General features: G+C 42.9%; 1 protein-coding gene across 1 annotated transcript; it reads right to left on the bottom strand.

Annotated features, from left to right (window-relative positions):
- Positions 1 to 1,088: 1,088 nt before the first annotated feature.
- On the bottom strand, positions 1,089 to 20,892 carry epg5 (ectopic P-granules autophagy protein 5 homolog (C. elegans)). Its single transcript, XM_079351691.1, has 45 exons — positions 20,241 to 20,892; positions 19,379 to 20,023; positions 18,805 to 19,065; positions 18,514 to 18,712; positions 18,271 to 18,407; positions 18,053 to 18,160; positions 17,897 to 17,970; positions 17,669 to 17,777; positions 16,839 to 16,953; positions 16,610 to 16,760; positions 16,369 to 16,524; positions 16,122 to 16,279; positions 15,374 to 15,525; positions 15,048 to 15,188; positions 14,762 to 14,923; positions 14,561 to 14,683; positions 14,190 to 14,452; positions 13,958 to 14,098; positions 13,700 to 13,844; positions 13,101 to 13,298; positions 12,781 to 12,888; positions 12,585 to 12,707; positions 11,696 to 11,862; positions 11,331 to 11,567; positions 11,115 to 11,238; positions 10,825 to 10,969; positions 10,426 to 10,597; positions 10,117 to 10,279; positions 9,881 to 10,023; positions 9,614 to 9,770; positions 9,184 to 9,378; positions 8,880 to 9,093; positions 8,210 to 8,397; positions 7,861 to 8,068; positions 7,180 to 7,255; positions 6,701 to 6,804; positions 6,422 to 6,597; positions 5,515 to 5,739; positions 5,208 to 5,417; positions 4,176 to 4,320; positions 3,848 to 4,090; positions 3,541 to 3,754; positions 3,213 to 3,431; positions 2,983 to 3,097; positions 1,089 to 2,890 (listed from the first exon to the last, which is right to left on the bottom strand). Exons 1-45 carry the CDS (start codon positions 20,292 to 20,294, stop codon positions 2,708 to 2,710), a joined length of 7,746 nt encoding a protein of 2,581 aa, XP_079207817.1. The 5' UTR covers positions 20,295 to 20,892; the 3' UTR covers positions 1,089 to 2,707.
- Between the last annotated feature and the right edge of the window lie 641 nt (positions 20,893 to 21,533).

Here is a 21,533-nt window from a genome sequence, read left to right as displayed (position 1 = left end):
ACTGTGCTTGTGTTTCTAATCACTCTGATTGTGCTGCGATGTTTAAGCCCTCTTTGTTCTCTTCATTAAAAATAATTAGTATAAGAAAAATGCAGACGTGTTGAAGATTTGTAGCTGTTGAGTAGGGTGTTGTGACATTTCTGTGTCCAGCTGAGAGAGTGTGTGAGGGTCTTTAGGCAGCTGTCCCATAGAGCAACTGCTGGTCACCAGTAGAGTGTTAAAGTGGGACAGACTGATCCATGTTGAAAATATACTGAAACCCACAGAAAGAAACACTTGGTCAAAACGTGATTTTCTTTGAGTACATAAAGGTTACATAATACACGTTTCTTAATTACTATCTGGGGTTCTTGCATAACTGGACACATTTGTGTAATTGTACTCACTTTGTTTTATGTCTTTATTCTAATTAGATTCTATGTTATTCCAATAAAGAATGATCAATGTGCTGCTGAGTGTGCACCAAAAACAGTCGAGGAACAACTATTCCCGACCTGATGCTGGGTTTCCATGGTGACACAGGAATCTGCCAGACAGTGATGTCTGGCAGATTACTCTGTCTAAGCAGTGGGTCCTCTGAACACGTGTTTGTGTCTGTATGTGTGTGAAGGATATTTAACAAGGCCAACCTGTCCTGTAAATATAAAACTACTCCGCAGCTTTACCTGAGAGACGGGAGAACACATGGTCAATGAGACGAGGAGAGACGCCAGACGAGGGGTTCACAGAAAACACCCCTGAGGCTGTTTTTGGTGTGAACAGGCAGACATGTGAGTGTGTAAGTATCTACCACCTACTCTCTCCTCAGAACACCCCGTCCTCGCCACCTCCTCGCTCACTTCTACCCTTCTTGTAACCATAGAGACCACAGTTGCCTGAAGAGAGGTAGTTCTCCCAGACAGACGAGGTGTCAAATGAGGATGCTGTGTGCAAAGTTAGCACATAAATCAATACAAAGACCCCCCCCCCCCTCCCGAGCAGTCTTTGTACAAGCCGCTCTGAGCCGAGCTGGGGACATGTTTTGTACCTTCACTCTCAGAGAACAACAGGATGTGATGCCAATCAAGGAAACAAGCTTGTCAAAACACTCCTCTTAGACAATGAAGCTTTAATTTCAGTTTGACCATTTGCATTGTTATGCACGGAGAATGCAGATTGCAGGTTGGGTTGTTGCACAATGTATTCTCTTATGCTGCTCGGCTCTATTTTGTCTCTTGCTTGTTCTTCACAGCTCGATGCATACAGCTGTGTCCTAAAGTGATCCATTCAGGTAGCATATGTCAGCCTTTTTTCTTTCAGTTACTACATGTAGTTCACAGCATATAGTCCTTAATCATCATGAAATTGGTAGACACCAGCAGAGAGACAGAAAGTTCCCTTTACTGAACATGTTTTCATTCTGCAGCCCCCTCCACTTTGTTTCACCCTCCCCCAGCAGCCCCACAGACCCATTCCTGATCACTGACTCATGAAAAAGCAGCACTTCTGACATTAACAGTTGCCACAGAACACAGGCAATAAGGCGAGCTTCAGGCTGCAGAAGTGCAGCACGATTATTATTGAGATGGCACAGAGCAACAGAAGTGGTGAACTGCCAAGGGTAATTAAAGAGGGAAAAGTGTTGGATGTACAGTACAGTTTGTGAATCTGAATCACATTGTGCTTTAACCTAAAACATGTATCTATGTGTGTATCCAAGTACACGTACATTAAGCTCCCATCTCATTACTGTACATACTGTACCTGCTGTTTAAATAGTACCAGTAACTTCAGCAGCTAGCATTATAGCACATACTGCTTTATAAGGAAGCAAAGTGGTGAAGCATAGATGAAGTGGTACTTCTATAAAGTGTTTCTTCTGGTGTGTGTTTTTTTTCTATGTCCCGACTGTGACAGATGAAATAACCAGGGTGCATGGTCAAGAAGATCTAAGTGGCTCATAGAACCAAAATAACATTTCTTTGGCAGACAAAATGAAAGCACTGTTGGCAGAAAATAGGAATCATAATGGCATGTTCTGTTACTAAGCAGGATCACTTCATTCAGGCAGGCCCTGTAGCTAAATGCTAGCATCCAAAGCTAACTTGTTCCGTTTCATGCGCAAAACCCTGCCTTCAAGCTTCCCTGGTATGTCCCCCACCCTTTTTTAAGAAGGTACTACTAGACGTAAAGGACTATTGGAGCTGTCCTTCAAAGTCCTCTTTATAATCTATGGACCCTTCATCTTTTATTAGATTCCACGTTTAGTTGTGAAACTGACACCTAAAGCCTAATTCTGATTCATGAATTGTGATTCAATAAATATTTGCAACTTCCTCTCAAATCAAGAATAGAACAGATGTGTTGGCAAGTTATATAAAAGCAATAAGGCATTAACGAGGAAGAATAAAACAAAGTGTGAATAAAGATAAGAGGTTTGCTCATGACATCTCTAATGCATCTGAATTCATGACCATTCATTGAACATTACCAGTTAAAAAGTGATTTTCACAAATGCATAGAGCTCCGACGAATAGTCAGTTTCTGTCTTCAAAAACATGCAGCTCTAGCAGTTGAATTAGCAACTCAGTACCAGGGTCACTACTTGGAAACTTTGTGCCCCAGTAGTGTCTTTGTTTTCTGTACAGAACTGAGGTTTACTGTTTTTTCCCCCCTGAAGACTAACATCTTCCAGGATTTTCAGCATGAGTTTCAGGTTAGGTCCTGATTAGCGGATGATGTGCAGGTATCTGAGTTCAGGGTAAAGCAGGTTGGCTAGAAGGGACAGCAGTCGGGGTCCATCTCTGAGACAGTGTCCTGGGTAGCGGATGAACTGCACTGCTTTATTCACAGAATCCTCTAACTCAGCATACTGTTTATTGCTGGTCATGGCCTCCAATACCCCGAGCGTCTGCATCCACAGAAAAGACGAGAAAGTTATTCATAGGAGATAAATACAGACTAGAAAATGAAAACACTGTGCTTGCAGTTTCAGTAGCTTACTTGCTGGGCTTTGGCAGAGAGCTCCAAGTCTGCTGTGGGCTGAAGTCGCAGCTGGGTCTCTGACTGAACTTGTACTGACAGGAATGCTGCCAGACTGCGTACCACCACCCGGAACCTACATGGGCAGGAAGCAAGGATTGAAAGATGGCGTAACAACAACAAAGAAACGAACAATTCACTCTGTTTGGCCATATATTTTTCTCATTAGCAAGAAGGATGAATTAGCTTACTTATTAGAAACAGGAGACCTCTTCCCTAGGCCTATAGCACCTAACAGCCCAGAGTTCAGCCTCTCTTCTCCAAGCTGAAGCAGCCTGGTTTGTAACCTCAACAAACCCAGAACAACTCCTAACACTTCAGTTTGGCCGGCCTGCGGCTTCAGCTGTTCTGCTGACAGATTCAGCGCTTTGTGCCACCAAAGAAACAGCTTGGCTTCATCCCCCGGACCACTGGAAACACAAAACACAACACAGCATGCATAAAATACAGTGTACAACAGTTGACAGGATTACAGGACTTCCTGAGAGCACCATGGTGTAAACAAATGAGAGCCGAGACCTGGGGAAGACTGTGTAAGTCCATGTGTTTATTAGAGCCAGCGTCCTCTTTTCATTGGCTGCTGTGTATTCAGAGTTGAGACGCTGCAAGACGAAGGCATGGAGTGTCAGGAAGCTGCCACCTGATTGGCTCTCAGATAGGAAGTCATCCACTGTGAGCTCAGGCACCTGCAGCGATGCCAACACAGGACCCCAACCCACAGATTCCTCCTCAGCTGAAAGGACAAGACAATAAATATTCACATATAAATCCTTGACATCACAATAAACAGACAATGCTAAAAAGAAAAAAGAAGTACTTTGGTTACCATGGTTGAAGTAGGCTGCAATGCATGCCTCCATGATGCGTGTCATATGTCGCACTGACGCGAGACAACGGGAACACGCTGTGAGAAGAGGCAGAGTAGGAAGACCCCTCCCCTTCCTGTCCAGCCAGGTAATGACATGAGCAGTGAGCGCCTCGCCTGTGGAGACACCCACGCCGTTCAGAAGAGCCAGAGCGTCGCTGAACAGGCTGCAGAACGCCATGTGCCTCTGCTCCAAACCAGTCTCTGGAGAGGAAACAAAAGGAGGAAGTGAGGTGATGAAAGTAAAAAGAAAAATACAGAAAACGATAACAAAGGAAGGACGACTCACCAGGTGGGTTGAATGAGACGATGCTCTCCAGTAGCATCTCCAGCTGAGCCTCCAGGCTGCTGAGGCTGATGCTGCCTCCCTGCTCCAGAGTCACCAAAGACTGAACACACCAGCCCAGATACACTCCAGCTTTCAGCATCTCCTCCTAAAGGATGAAGAGTCACAAGAACACAACATTTTTTAATAGGTTAGATGATTGCTCCACAGAAAAAGATGCATGAATATGGGAAACTGCAATTAAATTAGTATAGTGATTACATACAGTATGTTCTCGTGAATAACTAGTACCTATAATAAACAGCAAGGCAATCTTTAGTAATGGAGATGAATTAATAGGGTATAAAATAGAATGCTTGATCTTGGCGTAGTCCTGTGTAAACTAGTGGATTACAAAGAGGCAGCTGAATGTTAACAGCTCCAAGACAAACTTCCCTAAGACAATAAAGTGAATCAAATTGTATTTAGATCCAGGTTTTAATCCAATTGTTCCTCTACAGCCACATAATCTATAAAGAGTCAAATGATACATTTATATAATTTGGCTGAGTGATACAGAGCTGGCAAAGGTAACCGAATTGTATAAGTCTAAATTCAATGCGGATGTTCCAAGCCTCCCACTTTCACAGAAGATGAATAAGCCTCAGGCAGAGTACATGCATATATAGGAAAAACATGTATTCTTGAGAATGCAGCTGATCAGTGTCACACACTATCCTATCTAAAGCTTTAAATGGACACTCATCAGATCTAAGCTATGACTGGTTAAATAGAAATAGAAGTTATTAAATAAGTAATTTATCTATCTGCAAACGGTATGCTTTAAAAGATACCGGTATATCATCAGTGTGAATGTTCTGTGATGAAGTTTTGTTATAACTTTTGATATTTTCTGGCCTGAAACCTACGACATAATATGCAAACATAAATCAAAACAGTGTTGATGCACACTTAATAAATCTAAGGCTGGTCCTGAAAAAGTTTGCAATGCCCTGATGAATCTGGAGGTTGACACGTATTCTTGCATCGTCTCACCCCGTGTGGTACTTCACCCGGTCGGGGGTTGAGCCCAGCGGCACCTCGCAGTGATTTCAGAAGCAGCTGATGTGCAGAATCCACGCTGAGCAGCAGAGAGGGAGGGTAGTGGGTGCTAACATATCCCAGAATGCCCTGGTATGAGGAAAGGTCAACCTGGTGCCAGGGCAAAGAGGTGGACTGGACGAGTAGACCGAGCAGAGGGGATTCCTGGAGGTTGAAGAGTAATAAAAAAAAGAGAGGATAATAAATTCAAAAAGGGGAACAGATGTGATCCTGATGTGAAATAGGAATGATCTGAACTCACCTGTTGTTTCAGGAGCTGTTCCTCCTTGGCCAGAAACACCAGCATGTAAAGGAGATAGACTAACATGGTATGTGACTCCTTCTTAGCTCCTTTGTCAGGTAGAGTTGGATACGCTGTAGAGCTGGGGGGTGTATGTAAGTGGTCACTGAGGACGCTCACCCAGTTCACTTCGCACAAAACTTCTCCGAGGAAGAGGAAACAGCTCTTTGGACTTCCTCTCTCCACCTTCAGGTACAAGAAATAGACACAAATACACTCTGAAACAAAACAAAGAACTACAAACACATACAACCTCTAATGTATAACTGCTCATTTCTTCTGAGGTGTTTGTCAATACTTGATGATGGCTCCCAATTTTCTTTCACAATTCAAAACATTGAAAATGACTTAGAACATCCTGACTATAAATCTGTTTAGATCTACTTCTTACAAAAAAATCACAACAAATAATCAAAATAAAAATAATTCATGATTAAGAGTAACTTAACAAGCAAAACAAGGGAATGATCTATCGACTTCAAGTTACCGAATTATATTTTTCTGAAAGGGGAAACTAGCTGCTGTTTTGCCTTGATTAAACCCTCTCCTGCTCATATATCTCTCTATTTTTGCCATCCTATGCTTAAGCATCAGTGGACACATTAATACTACCATCAGTTTTGAGGATCTTTTTTGAATGCTATGATAACATGTTTTGTTTTGAGTAGATACTGTATCGTAGTATAGAGCCACATGGGCGTGTATCCAGGAACAAGATGACGACTATGGTTACAAGAAGTCAGGCTAATAATAGGAGCAAGGGTCAAGGACCGAGGTCTCAAATTAACTCCCCTGTGTCATACATGACGAGACCAGAGAGCAGAATTTGAAGTCAGTGGCTACAAGTCAGGAGAGTGGAGAGTCTCACGTTAAAGAGCTGCTGCATGAGCTGAGTGTCAGGGTGCAGGTGACTCCAGGGCAGACTCCGGAAGTGTGTGTGGTACAGGTAGAGAAGGTATTCGGGTGTTCGGGGAGAGGTGCAGCTCTCGCAGTACTGCATCATACACAGCCACAGCACTCCTCTCTGACCAGGGAGCAGCCGATCTGTAACGAAGCAGTTATAAATAACTTTGAAAGCGCAGACAACAGGGAACAGCAGCATCATAGCACTCAGTCCTCCATGAACAAAGGATTACTGGGAGCCCACCTCTGAACTTGTGATGCAGTGTGTCGGAGAGTTTTGCGTACAGGCTGACCAGACTCCCTGCTACACTAGCATCCGTCTCCAGCCAGGGGTAACACTTGAGGTTACTGAGACAAAAAAAAGACACTTAGATTGACTTTTTTTTTCCCTTTCCACTGCTGATTCTCTCTCAGAAGCTGTGATTTACCCTTTAAACTTTTGGCAACATTTATGTGCCCACACTCATAATTTGTGTTTGTAGTCAACTTTTTTTTAAAGTACTTTTTATTTTATTTTTTACAAAATGTACCTAAAACCTAAGAAGCTTCTGCTTTGCAAATGCAAGAAGAAGCTTGAATGTGAATATCTGATATCTTTTGCCCTCTCTTAAGTCTGCTATGTCTGTGCTCACATCTGTTAAACATCTGCCACACTGACCACAGTACCTTACTATCTGAAACGAATGACTGCAACATAGAGTTAACGTGTGCTGCCGTGCTTACCTGCCGTCCTCAGTGTCCAGAGGAAAGATCCAAGGCTTAAACAGCTTCACAATCTTACTGTGGAGGTCCTGCAAAGCTGAGAGCACAAACAGTCAAACTAACTGAGATCAAACAAGAAAGCCGTCACAGGGAAATAACTTAAACTGACCCTTCCACTATAATGAATATATAGACTTCCTGTATATATGTTACAGAAAGGATAACATTTTCCCTCAAAGTCTAGAAGGATTTTTTTTACTGGTGCACAGAGTTTGTCAAACTTTAAATGGCAGACTAAATAGCTTTTTATTTTAGTTCATCTTCTTCCTTCCTTTAACCCTTTGCAGCATCTAAAATAAAAACTTTTAATGTTCACTTGTAAATTATATAACTGGATCTAGATTCTATGTATCACAATACTTACTCCAGGTGTTTTTATTTTATATGTACACAATGTTGTGCTAATAATCTATCTGTATTAATGATGCTATAAGAGATGAATATTAATTGAATCATTTTAAAAGCTGTTAGGAATTTGAAAAAAAAAAGTCCAAACAGTGACAGATATCAACTAAACATATGATAACTATAATAATAATACATTTTATTCATGGGTGCCGTATGTATGTAACATCTACCTCAGCTGAGCTGTATGAATGTTCCCAGGTATGACCACCATCATCATGTGCCGACACTAATTACCTTTCAGGATTTTGCCGCTGCCCACTGACTCTCTGGCACAGCTGCTGAGCTGCATGCTGATCGAACAGCTGATCAAATGTTCCCAGAAAGAAACGACCTCCGTGATGTAAGGTGTCCAGGCTGAGTAGAGGCCGAAGCTGCGGAGTTCTGGTTTACTGAGACGACTTCGCAGGAAGTAATCACTCAGCCAATCGACCGTCTCATCCACCTGTAAGTAACCGATAAAAACAACTTTTTTTAGGCTTTACATAAAAAAGACGATGAACAATACAATGCGATGGGATAGACAGAATGACAATTTGTACACGTTTTTAAGCCTGTTTCAGGCATAACATGGCAGAGAGGTTACCTGCTGGGGGGAGAGGCCCATGGGTGCTCTGTTTGAAGAAGATGAGGACAAAAGGCTGCGGCTGGGGGCATCTGTTGTGCCCAGGGATTGTTCAGTTTTGCTCTTGATGTTGCGGGAGGATGGTAAACAGCCCAGGACACGCAAAGTCACTTTCCAGCACTCTAGACTCAATAACTGGTTTGAGGAGCCTGATGAGGGAAAACGGATATAACCAGAAACATTTACTTGATACGCCTGACCTTTGATATCTGATCTGATTTTTAACAAATCACACAACATAACAATGTAAGGCAGTATCCTTCATAAATGTTAACTTTAGTTTTGCTAACTAATTAGTTGCATCTTTTGTCGGTGGGAAGAAGTGTAGGAGGTATTTTTTCAAAGGGATAAATGTTTTTTGATGAGTCACTTCAATGAGGACTTTTTAAAGCAGTCCTTGCTCTTGAGTGCATTAACAGACGATGTGTAATAGACAGTAAGAGACAAAATAAAGAAAAGCTGCTTTTCAATGTGACAGAATCTAATGTATTCTACCTTTTCACGACAGTATGTGAGTTAGTGGAAGAACCAAAAAAATATATTGTATCATTTGATTGAGCACATGATGATTCAAGTCTTTTTTTCAGATGTACAGCCTTTTGTTCATAAATACACACAAGGACACACATACTGGTCATAAGCAGACGCAGGCAGTCACTGTAGTGATCAGGGAAATGATGGCGTAAAATCCAGGTCCAGTGTTTGGTGAAGAGGTGAAAAGGCGTTAGAAGTTCAGGCTCAGGTTCTCGGCCGCATACACACAGAGCTCCATGGACCAACTCCAGCAGACGAGTTCTCTCCGAAAACACAGGATGAGCCTCATTCAGCCACTGGGACAAATCAAACTAGAAAGGGGAGGCCAAGATTGATAACTGTTATTCTAACTGATGAAAGTTTGCAACACTTTAATGTCTTACATTTGTATGTTGGCTTACCTTTGTGAGCAGCATGAAAATGACATCAGCACCGTCCAGGTGTAGGGACGTCACCACGTCTTGGTAGAGAAAGACAAGCTGATTTGGAGCTGCGTTGGGTGTGAAGAAAGGAGAAATGAGGGGGCAAAGACGCCTCTGCTCCAGGATGGTCTTCAGGACACGGCCACACTCCTCTGAATTATTCTGGATAAATACCTACACACAGGACAATAAAGTACAATGCTGATCAACTCGAGCAAATATGTATAAAGAAGACAGGGAGTCTGCCTCTATTTGGTCAAATTGCTGTTTAATTGAATCCTTGAACAGTAGTTCAGATAACGTTGGATGAATGGAAGGAGATTAGGGGCTTTTCATCGATAGTCATTCTGAATAAAAATAAACAAACACACAATGGTGTTCTGCTGTGTGTGTGGATGTGTGTGCGCACCTGTCCCAGTATCTCCACACACGATGAGAGGTACTGGCGTGTTGGGGGATGTCGCAGTGTGTCTTCACACACAAAGGAGACCACCTGGTAGAAAGCAGCCACGCCAACCTGCTGCACTGCTGGAGACTTCTGTATCTTGTACAAATTCACCAGAGCCCTGAACACATCAAAATAGTGCTTGTGAAAACATCTCTTTTTTTTTTTTTACTCTTATTTTCTTCATGAAGTGTTTCATTGTTTGATTTAGGCTTTGGTGCTTGTACTGACGTGATAAAGTTCTCTGTGTGGACAGCGGCCTGGGCCAGGCTTTGTGGTGGAGGAGCCATGGAGTCGATTTGAAGCTTCTTGATGTCCCTGCGCAGGGATGTTATCTGTGTCTGCACTGCCTCTTGTCTCTGGACACGCTCACACTGTTAAGAGAACACACATGAATGACTGGATCATAACAAAGAGGTTCTAAAAAGTTGACAAATTCCGCTGGGATTCAGTTTCAGTAGTCGTACAGTGACTGTGATGTTCGCAGGTCCCTGGCACGGCTGCCCTCCCTTCCCTTTACACTCCAAGGCCATGGTGACTTGCTCGGGTTGGTTTTTATACAGTAGAGGAAGACTCTCCAGCAGCTCCTGCTCCAACGCCACCTGCTGGGCTTCACGTGCCACTGCAATTCTGATACAAAAAAAACAACAACAAAAAAAACATTTTGTACTCAGCACGTACTTTACAATACAAATGCAAACACAGGAGCTCTCTCCATCGTATACACACGAGCACTGAGTGGCAAATTTTCCAAAGTTAGTTTAATCTCCATGTACCTCGCCTGGTCCTGCAGGGTGCTCAGGTCCTGCTGCACCAGTTTAGCAGCAACTTTAGAGTCAGTGAGACATGTGATGGGGACTTCAGCTACTGGAGCTTTCTGCTGCTCCAGCTCAGGAGCTAACCGAGGAACTGGATGCTTCTGCAGGTTGGACAGGATTCGCTCTCTTGCTGCAATAGAGAAGCATAATCCACGATATTGAAGTGTTAAAAAATAAAAGAATAAACATTTAAATGTCTGTCTTAAAGTAGAGGGATAACAACTTTACTATGTTGATCTATCTTCTTTAGCATATGAACACAATAGATTTTTTTTAATTGGTACTTCTCCCTTCTTCGGCAATCATTATCATTCTCTCAAATCTGGAAAATATTTGTCTGCTAAAGGATTTTTGTACCATTGCTTAGGCTGGTGTTGTCTATAAAGGTGGGGTTTTGGGCCTGCAAGAAGGTCGGCTCAATCTGCACCTTTTCCCACAAAGACAGAACCTCTCTCTCATCATACCGCAAACGCTCCTGGTCCACAAACTCCAGCCACAGTTCCTACAGCAAAACAACACGAGACATGCACCAATGTATGAGCTACATGATAAACACACACCACAATAAGGGTATACTAGCTTCATACAACAACTGCACCTCAATTTTATTGTTTACTAATGTAAAAACACAACACAGCTAAACCCACCTGCTGCCGTTGCATGACTTGTGCCAGCCTGTGCGGTTCATACTCAGGAGGCAGAGAGGGAAGGTAGACTTCCTGCTTCTGCAAAGTCTCATCATCCAACCACACAGCAAACACACCAAACAACCTGCCAGAAACCAAACATTGAGATGAGAACAATTGTTCACAGGAATATATTTCTTGCTAAATAAACTAAACATATAAGCATTAGTGAAGTACCTGACCAGCTCTGTATGTAGCTGAGGAGAAGTGAGGTAAGGGGGTTGGGGATTGTCCGGGCTCTCGTCGCCTTGGCTGTCTGATGAAGGCGTATGTGTCGGGGGCACCCTAAGGGCCTGGCTGGCAACATGGTGGAAGTCAGACACCTCTTGTATCCTCTGTCTCAGGTCTTTAAATAAGGAGGCCTGATGAGAGGACTGGAAGAACCTGCGGCCTATGCATCCAACTGCAGCCAGCCTGGTGCATACATAAAGAAATAGTTTAAGTTTACATATGTATGTCTATTTCACATAGATGTGTGTGTGTGTGTGTGTGTGTGTGTGTGTGTGTGTGTGTGTGTGTGTGTGTGTGTGTGTGCATCTCACCCATACTCAGGTCCTGGTTGTCTGAGGTAGAGCTGCAGGAATTTCTGCCAGACCAGGGGGAGAAGGGGATGGTCAAGAGGCGTGACTAAGGCCTGAGACGCCCAGCGATACACCTGCAGACGCTGCAGAGATGGTGCTACTGGCAACTTCAGCCTCTGCTGGGCTTTCTGGATCAGATACAGACACAATGTTAATGCCAGCTGAATACTGCACTCAAATGTATGAATCATCTGTAGACCAGACTACCAAAGAGCCACAACAATATCACTGCTGTTTATCTTTTTTTTTAAAGATTTGTTTTTTGGCCTTTTTGCCTTTATTGATAGAGGGAGGAAGGTGGATAGAGTCGGAAAGGGGGGAGAGAGTGGGGAGAGACATGCGGGAAATGGGCCACAGGCCGGACGCGAACCCGGGCCGCCCGCGCGCGAGGACTGAGCCTCAATACGTGGGGTCGCGCGCACTGCCGCTGCACCACCGGCGACCCCCTGCTGTTTATCTTTTAACTCCAACAAGAAGCTTTTGATTTGCATTGATTTAGGCAAATTAAAAGTTTGGAAAATCAGGTATCTTTCATCTATTTGCTGATACAGTCCTGTACTTGTGCAAGAAGTGTTTTAGGATAAATCCTAACATGCCATCCTGCTTTTTTTTACCAGTCAAATATGTGACTTATCATGAATTGTTTCATTGAACCTGTAAAAAAAGAGATTTCTCTGCAGTGTGCCGTAACTCACTTTGTCTGACACCTAATCTGCAGCAGTGATAACGAGCACTAAAAAGTACCAGTCTATTTCATAACCATTTCAAACTTTTCAGAGTTTCTAGTGACACTGAATGTTGCTATGAATAACAATGCTCCAACTTTTGGATTGTGCGTGTGTGTGTCTACCTTTAAGGCTTGTTCTGGGGAAATGTTGGACTCTGCCAGCAGCTCTTGTTCGACACAACGTCTCAGCTGAGAATCTTCCTCAAATATTCCCTCCATGTTCAGAACGAGCCAGGCGAACCACACCTGCAAATACACAGACGAGTCAGTATCCAGATGATCAAGAGCACCATACTGTTGGTACCTCGAGGACTTTTACCTCCACACTCAGGGATTGGCCCTCTATGAAAGAGGGTGTAGCATTTCCAGCAATCCAGCCAACCAGAGAAGAGAGCAGACCCCGGTCTCCATGGTAACCCAAGGCATTCTGCATGTGGAATACAAATGTATGTGCTCTTCAGAGACTACTTGTCCTTAAGGAAACTTGTGACTGTTGACTGAGTTGTAGACTTATATTCTATATGTAATTATCTTATTTATCTCTATGATTAAACGGAGGTCATTGTGGGAGCTTCAATACCAGAATAACCAATGAGTATTAATTAATAAAGCAAACATATATCAGTAGTGAATAAAGACCTTATGCTGTTGGTACAGAAGTTTCTGCACACATTCCTCCTGATGGTGTATGAACGCAAAACAGCAGATCTGATCCATGAGGAACAGGACTGTTTTGTCCCGGTACCACAAGTTCTGCTGGGTCAAGATTCCCACCCAAAACTCAAGCACAGCCGCAACTCCAACACGGCCAGGCTGGGAACTCTCCACCACATGACTCTGGAAGACAGAAATACACACAAGTTTCCTCTTTGGTCTGCAATGTGTGACCGAAGCAACTTCCTTTTTATCGAATAACATGTTGTTGCGAATATTTAAATGAGCTTTTGAACTATCTTTGATGAAATATTAGGGAACTTTAACTCACATCAGTGCTAAAGAAAGAAGGAGTGCGAATACACTATGGTTAATTTTTACTGAATAAAATTGTAGTGGTTATACCTTCAAACTAGTGGCTTATATTCTCACAAACTTGTACCTGACAAGTGTTGACTTTTTTGAAGTGTGTTTTACAAAATAAGTATAAAATTGCGATGGTATTCCTCAATCTTCTTTCCAGTCACTGTAAGAATCCTTGATGTTTTTGTTTTTTCTGCGATGGCTTAAGAAACTTGACTAACCTGAATCACACTGTTCAGCAGACGGACATTGTCTCCGTAGGTGGTTCCTGTGAGGAGCGGGGCGACCCGGTGAGTCACCTGCTGTGTGACACCCTGAGGACACACGCTGTCGCACTGCAAGAACAGCTGGATGCAACTTACAAACCTGGAATGAACAAGGGGAGGACGGGAGGAACAATAATATAATCACAAGTTTCAAACAGTGTTGCTGTATTCAACATCTTTCTTATCTTCTATGGAGTGTGTCTTTTTTTTTACTGAGCGTTGTTGAGCAGGTAGAAGCTGAGTGGGTAGGTTGGGGGGAGAATGTTGTCGAGAAGATGTACAGCAGCTCTCAGGTGTCGAGACTGAATCAGATTCTTCAGCAAACCGACTCCATCAGTGCAAAAATGTTCCAGACTAAAAGAAATTCCACAGAAATAAGTCTTCAGCAGTCTACAGGTTAATAAATAAACTGTAAATATTTTACATAGTGTGAGAAACTACAAACCTATGTCCTACGGTTGTCATGGCAATGGACAGGTAACATCCAATGGGGATGCCAGCTTTTACAGCCCTGATAACAGAGTGCATGCTGGGACTGTGCGTGAGCTCTGGAGGTGGGTTGGACGCCAAAGCAGGGACCGACCAGGCTCCTTTAGGGTTCTGTGCATTGCCATGGAGCTTCAGCCTTAGCAGCAGTTGCCATGCCCATTGACTAAAGGAGGCTTCAGGAGATACACCCAAACGTAGAACACTGGCCAAGTAAGACACCTGAGGGGAGGATGTGTGAGAGAGAAAGACAGGAAAACAGACACAATTAGGATGAATTATTTGATTAAGCTACAGTAAACATCTGAGAGCAGGGTGAGGAAGAATCACCTGTTTGATGCCCTCTGATATGAGGCCACTGTACGGTTTGTCTGTGAGGTACTTCTGATTGGCTTCAGCCACCAGCAGAGCCACTTCACTGTGAAGAGATGAAGACAGGGCCAAGGAGCCATCCTGCAAGAAGCACACTAGTTTAACAACAAACCTACAAGTTTTCTGAAGATACCTGCACACGTGATTGTAACTGCATACCTCTGTGTATCCCCAGTTCAGACCCTCCAGTATGACACAAGCCAGCCGGTTCTCCACAGCAGAGAGAGGATGCTGGAGCAACCAGGACCCGATCACACATATTTCCTCTGGACGCGGCTGCCACAGATTCAGAGGCAGTTCTTTGCACAAGTACAGAGCCACCTAAGAGACACACACAAATACACACAACAAGCAGAAAAAAACAAGTTCGATATCACCCTTTGAATATGTTCGACTACATGCAGTTAGACTTTGAGTTCTTAAAAAAAAACAGAGTTTTACCAACCATTCCTACACTTTTTATGGTCTCTCTCAGTCTTTCCAGGAGCACAGAGACAACGTAAGGATGGACTGTTGCTATGGCAGCCAGCAACTCTCTCCCGACTTTAGAGTAAGTTTCTCTGGTAGACATACTCACATAAGACACCTGGAGCAGAAATTAGAAACAAGTTGCAAAAGAACAATATAAGTACTGCCCATTTTCAACCTCGGGACCAGGATGATAAAGATTAAGTCTGTGAAATATATCTTTGAAACTTTTTTTGTGCAATTATCCATTAATGATTTACAGTGTTATAATACATGCAGTTTATACATTCCAGAGTAATTTACCTGGTAAACCAGCAGAGTTATGGTTGTAATGAAAGCAGGATCAGAGTGCTGAGTTGGTGTGGCCATGTGTGCGAGTGCGGTGAGCAGTGAGATGCCATCAGAGCTGTTGACTTCACACAGCCAGAGCTCAAACCTCTCCTGCTGCTCTGGATCTTAAACACATGAAATAAAAACAAGGCTGTCAGAAAAGGCAGTGGGGACACAAACAAATCATTTATTTTGAGCCTGGTTTTAAAATCACATTGCAACGGATGTGTGGACATTCTGAGGAGTGGATTTGAAACGGTTTTGAGAAAAGTTCAACTCTAAAGAATTGTTGCCATTTTTCAAGCTGCTTTAACTTGTGTTAAAATAATTCTGCAATAATTTCGAGCTGGAGGAAGGAGATTGGAGTCAAATGAAAGTTGAAACAAGATTTCAATCTCGTACAAGAGGAGCATTCACAGAGCAGCATGCAGAGGTCTGTTACAAAGTGAAGACTCCATGTCTTAGGAGAAAAGCATGGTATTTATCTGTCTCTGTGAGTGTGTTGTCACTCTTATAGATACTAACGTATGCCATCCTGGACTTAAAGGAAACATTCACAGAGAAGGAAGTGGTAACAATGAGTGATTACTTGATACCTTGAGTGTGTCACAAAACAACACAAAGGCTCACGGGTCACATTTAAACAGACACATTGAACAGCCTCTGTACATTTCCTAGGCTTTGACACAACATATTTCATTGTAAAGAACATAAATGGTACCTCGGAGAGCCTGAATGCAGGATTGTGTGCCGCAAGCAGTGTAGAGTTTTTCCAGTCCTGCTGTCTCTGCACACTGCATAACATAGAGGACTTTCCACAGCATAGAGCTGGACAGAGTCCCGTAAGGCATCTCAGACATAAACAACCAAATGCCCAACCTGTGAGAGAAACCCACAAAACAATAAAGAAGAAGCCTATCAAGGAGATTATTTGAAGTACGAATACAAATTTCGGATCAATTCTTCACCTTTTGTTTCTGAGAACATGTAAAACAGCTCTGAGGAAGAGATGGTCATATTCCAGCTGCAGTTTGTCCAAGGACAGAGAGTGTGAGCTGGATCCAACAGGCCCAGCTAAACTCACATACTGGGCCCAGTGATCACTGACGTAGCACACTGTCATCCTGAGGTATGAAAGAGAAGACAACACAGTGAATACTTTAGGTCATTTACTGTATTCATGTATATATGTTTAATCCTCACACTGACCGTATGATGTGTCCTATTCGCTTCACCAGCTGTCTGTATCGAGCCCGGTTGTAGGTTTGCAGTCCGAGAGCAAGAATTTCAATGAGTGAGGACGCGAAAGCAAAAACGCGCATCATCTTCTGACTGGAGCAGGCCTGAGGTTCATACACACCTGGAAGGAGAGTTATGTGTCACTTCATACAGTGAATTCTATAAACCACCTAACAGAAGGAAGGACAAATTCACTAACCCAGTTTGCTCATCCCCAGCATGTACGAATACAGCTGCTGGAAAGGAAACTGGTTAAGCAGCGAGATCAGATCTTCCTCACAGAGCAACAGCCAGCTGCTGTCTGGGTCTTCATCCTGAACAGAGAGAGAAGAAGGAACATGAGTTGGAGGTTCAATTATTACATGATGCATTCTTCTAAAAAAAACAAGTACAACTCTTTTAAACAGGCGGCAAAATAGATGATACTTACTTTTTAAAATGGTAATAACACAGTACCAAAAGATGAAAGTTTAAAGATATTGCACTTTCATTTTATTACTGTATCCGAAATGTTGTTGTTTTGGAAAATAATAAGTTCTTTGAATGTCCTGAAAAGACAGTGGTTCCTAAAAAGACAGTGGTTCCTAAGCAACATGTAAGTGTTGTTTTGGTTTTAAGACAGCAGACTGATACTTAAGTGGTCATAGGTGTTCATTTGGCATCCTTCTTACAACAGATTTAAATGTGACTCAGCAGGTCAGAACAAAGAACAGAACATTCACGTGTATAAATCTGTCTCGAACAAATGTAAGTGACACAGCACATTTCATGAGAGACATGCAGGCGGGTAGGACAAACAGTGCAAGAAAACAAAACATTTTCATCATGAAGGTCTATTTTTGAACAACCATTAAAGTACAACACGTTTCTTGTTTTCTTTCTATTTCTTCTACATGCTTGTTTGAAGTTTTCAGTCCTACTTATACAAACATCTACAAAATACTCTGCTGAATTTCAGAAGTATTTTGTTGCTTTTAAACTGTAACATAAAAGTTTGGTAAATTTGTTCAGCAACTCTCCTACACATACCTCCTCTCCTCCTTCATCCACTAACGTCCAGTTTCCAGACTCAGGCCCAGAAGCTGCCGAGCTCTGGCTCTCACAAGGCTTTAGATGTCCTAGAAACTCTGCACGGTGTCTAGAGTTAAAACAAAGAAGACACTGGTTAGTTGTGTGAGGCTGAACTAGGTACATAGCGAGACAGCACAGGTCAATGGATGGGAATGAATATTTGCTTAAGAAGTTCCTGTTTTTTACCTAGCAGGTGACATTAGGACAGCCAGAGCTTGCATAAATTGCTGCACTCCATTTTCGTTCCCCCAAACTTGGATCTAAGGCAGGAATAAGGAACCCGTCAGTACATACAGCAATTGACGTCAAAACACTAAACACACAAGCCTGTCCCCAACTGACCTGAAGGAAGGCTGAAGCCCACTTGCCAACCCCGGCTGGACAGCATAGCAGATGGCACAGCAGGTACAGGTGCTCTCCTGACCCTCCAGCATCCAGCAGAACTGCAACCTAAAGAAAGGACCAGAGCCATGACTGAAAAACTCACTGAGGAAACAATTACCTCAACCAAAGGTAACAGGAGTTAGAAAGAAAAGTTCAAGTGATATTGTTATGAATACCAGTCTCTCCAGCCAGTGATGGATGTCTGTCTGAAACTGGGTGTCATCCAGCACTCTGCGTGTAAAGCTGAACAGGACACTGATGGCCTCCTTCAAGGGTTTAAAAGAACACGGCCGTGTTTTGCTACCAAAATAATCTGATAAAAAAAACACAAACAAAATAAATGATTGTGTCCTTAAAAGTAGTGCATAAACGTTTTGTGGAGGCCACTTTCAGTCCATTAGAATGAATAAATGTCTCACCTTTCAGTAGACGAAACAAATATGACTCCACCTGCAGGCGTGACAGCAGAGCGGTGTATGCATGTAGCGCCACCTTCTGATGTAGCAGCTCACTGCGAGCTTCAAAGAGTCGACTCAGCTCAGCCAGCACACTTTGACTGAACTCTGCCTGCTGGAAGCGATGGTAGCCACACACTTTTGACTGGTCTGCACACACACCCTGGAGGGAAAACATACATTAAGTATGACATTAAAACAGAGTTTTGTAGCCATTTGTTTTCTACAAAAACATTACGCCTCTTTTCGCCACACCTGAAGTGTAAGCTGTTCATCTCTGAAGCTCCACAGTCGATTCTGTGTACTCTTGCAGTCTGACGACTGTGTATGCAGCTGTGTGTGTGACTGGGTCAGCTGTCTGCGACAGCGCCAGTAGTTCTGCAGCAGCTCAGTCAGTTCATGGTTCTCCTGCCGGGCCAGTGCGCAGAACTGCACTGCACAAACTTCAACACCTTCCAACCAAGTTCGCAGACCTCCGGCAGGCTCCCAGACACCCAGCTGCTCCAGAGAAAACGGCTGAAGAAGAAAAATATCACAATGACAGAGAACATCGGACATGTTAATAACTTTTTAACTTTACAGGACACGCCGATTGAAGACGGTTTGTAACTATATTTTTGGGTCTAAAAAGTTTCACAAAATAAAATTTAAAAAAAAGTATATGTGAACCTGTATATCTTTGGTGTACTTTAAAAAAAAAAAAAAAAAACTTAAATTTGTTTTACTGACAAAGCAAGTCTGAGGACAAATACAAAGAAGCAATTCTATTAAACCAGGAAAAAAACAGCAGCAGTGCTCATAATATAATTTGAGCGACAAAGGGATTTACCTGAATTTCTGGAGCTGTTTTGGGTAATTCTGGGTACAGCTTGCTCTTAGAAAGTTCAGCCACAGAGTCCAGAGGCTGCAAACTTGGAGGGGATGACTCCTGCTCAGGAAGTGCTAACACAGCAGGTCCCTTTTCCATGTTTTCCACAGCTTCCTCACAGAGATGCATCACAGGGCCCTCCTCCAGTGTCGGGAGAGAGGGGTACAGTGCAGGGGCACTCGGTGCATTAGGGATCTGAAAGTGAGCTGAAACACTCGGCTGATTCCATGACTCTGTGTCTTTTTCGAACTCAGTGGCCTGTGCTGCAACTCTAAGCTTAGCCCCCTGAGTTGCAACTCCACCATCCTCGTCCTTTGACTCTGTCAGATGACCAGCACTCAGTGACGCAATAGTCGACCCTGAAGTCTCACTTATCACGGATGTGGATAAAGTCTGTGATGAGGAGGTCTGCTGATTCTCAGTGGTCACATGTGATTGTTGTGCTGTGGTCTCAGGGTGCTGAACAGGGTCCTGCTGTTCCTCCTCCTCCGGCTCCGGATGTGGCAGACTGAGGGGGATATCAGTGAAGCTAGAGATGGAGGCCTCATCACAGAGAGGTAAAGGAGATGAGGCTCTTTTGTGTTCCTCTTCCTGCTTCTTGACCAGCTAGAAATGTAAACACCAAAGACATAAAAGTATTTTTATTTTACTGCTGTGATTTTCTGCATGTGACAAAGAATACGTGAAGATGAGAGCAGTCGTCAGGATAGATAAACGGTTTTGAAATCTGCCTCAAGACGCACACATTAAAACGCACTGTAGACCCGTGACCTCGAAAGGAAAGAGCAGTGGAAGAATGAAGGATATTATTTTGTTAAATCACCTGAGACTTTCCGCTGCTTTTTGTCTTTGTCTTCTTTGGCCTTAAAGCCTCCATGATTCCTGCCTGCCCACACAGAAGCTCAGATCACATCTAAAAAACAGCTGACTAAAATGTCCCCTGGTGGAAACGTTGCTGAACGACTGAAATGACCCAGTCCTCGTCCGAAAACAAGACTCCCACAAACAGAAGCAGTGAGGAGCTACATACGCTGGTGAGGTCCTTACTCATGATAAGCAGTTAGAGGAAGGCTGTGCTGTCAAGATAAACACTTGTCCCCCCTGCTGTAAACAAAACTCTCCTGTACGGCCGAGATTAGCAGAGAAACCATTAGCAAGGTTCTTAATTAAGGTAGACGTAATATCCAGAGGAGACTCATGACTAAAAAACGATACCAATCTCTGCTTATGAAACTCAAGCGACACACAGAAAGACGTAATATCTAATATGCCAAACATTTAAACCGTTGGCTTGTTACGTTATCGTTATCCACGGACATGTAGTAACCAGAGGCCCTAACGATTCTGTATACTGACTAAAATCCACCAAACAAGGTTTCAACACGTCCAAACAAGTGGCCCTTTCCGCTGGTCAGCTGGCGTTTGTTTTGCTTATTCCAGGAACTCAGTGAGCACAATATTAGGTCACGTGACTACTCCACCTCTATACGGAAAGCCAGATGGCCATAACTGTGTCATACGCGAAAACATAAAACCATAACAGGCTTATTATACAGTCAGTGGCGTCTTAAAATGAACCGTCATGTTTAGGATAAAAAGCCTCTGTTATAAACAGGGACATTTTGTAGTTAGTGCGTAGGGGGCCATCCAGCAAACTACCACTGCCTACTACTGAATGTTGTCAATCAATAAATAGTGTAAATTAACACAAGAATCACAGGGGATTTAGAACCACTATACACGCCATACAAGCCATGGGGACAGTTTCTCTTAGTTTAGAGATAAAAGGTAGTAAAACATTTACTTATACAGAATTACTTCCATATATTATAGACAGAAGACAATTATGATCACAATTTTAATCAAACAATTGGAATTCAATTAAACTCTACATGTTGTGTAGCTATTAATTGTAGTTGTCATGGTTAGTTAAGCTTTATTCATTCAAGAAGTAACATTTTGTTAAAGATCTCTTTTGCAAGCAGTATTTTTTTTTCTAAAAAAAAAAAAAAGTGCAGGTTGAATGTGGCATAAAGGATTTTGTTCAGCAATCCATCCCAGTAGTGATTCTCTGCTACAAAAAACAATCTTCACCAAATCATGGTTGGTATAAGGA

Source organism: Symphodus melops (genome assembly GCF_947650265.1).
Source record: "Symphodus melops genome assembly, chromosome: 1".
Classification (NCBI taxonomy): Eukaryota; Metazoa; Chordata; class Actinopteri; order Labriformes; family Labridae; genus Symphodus; species Symphodus melops.
This window is presented reverse-complemented; position numbering and strand designations above follow the sequence as displayed.

What these genes read in the sequence shown, in the direction of transcription:
- epg5 (XM_079351691.1), bottom strand. Translation starts at nt 20,294, where the DNA reads ATGGAGGCTTTAAGGCCAAAGAAGACAAAGACAAAAAGCAGCGGAAAG. An exon ending in CAACCAGGACCTGAGTATGG is followed by an intron (nt 11,568 to 11,695) that starts GTGAGATGCACA and finishes TGTATGCACCAG; the next exon opens with GCTGGCTGCAGTTGGATGCA. An exon ending in ACCCTGCAGGACCAGGCGAG is followed by an intron (nt 10,280 to 10,425) that starts GTACATGGAGAT and finishes TTTTTGTATCAG; the next exon opens with AATTGCAGTGGCACGTGAAG.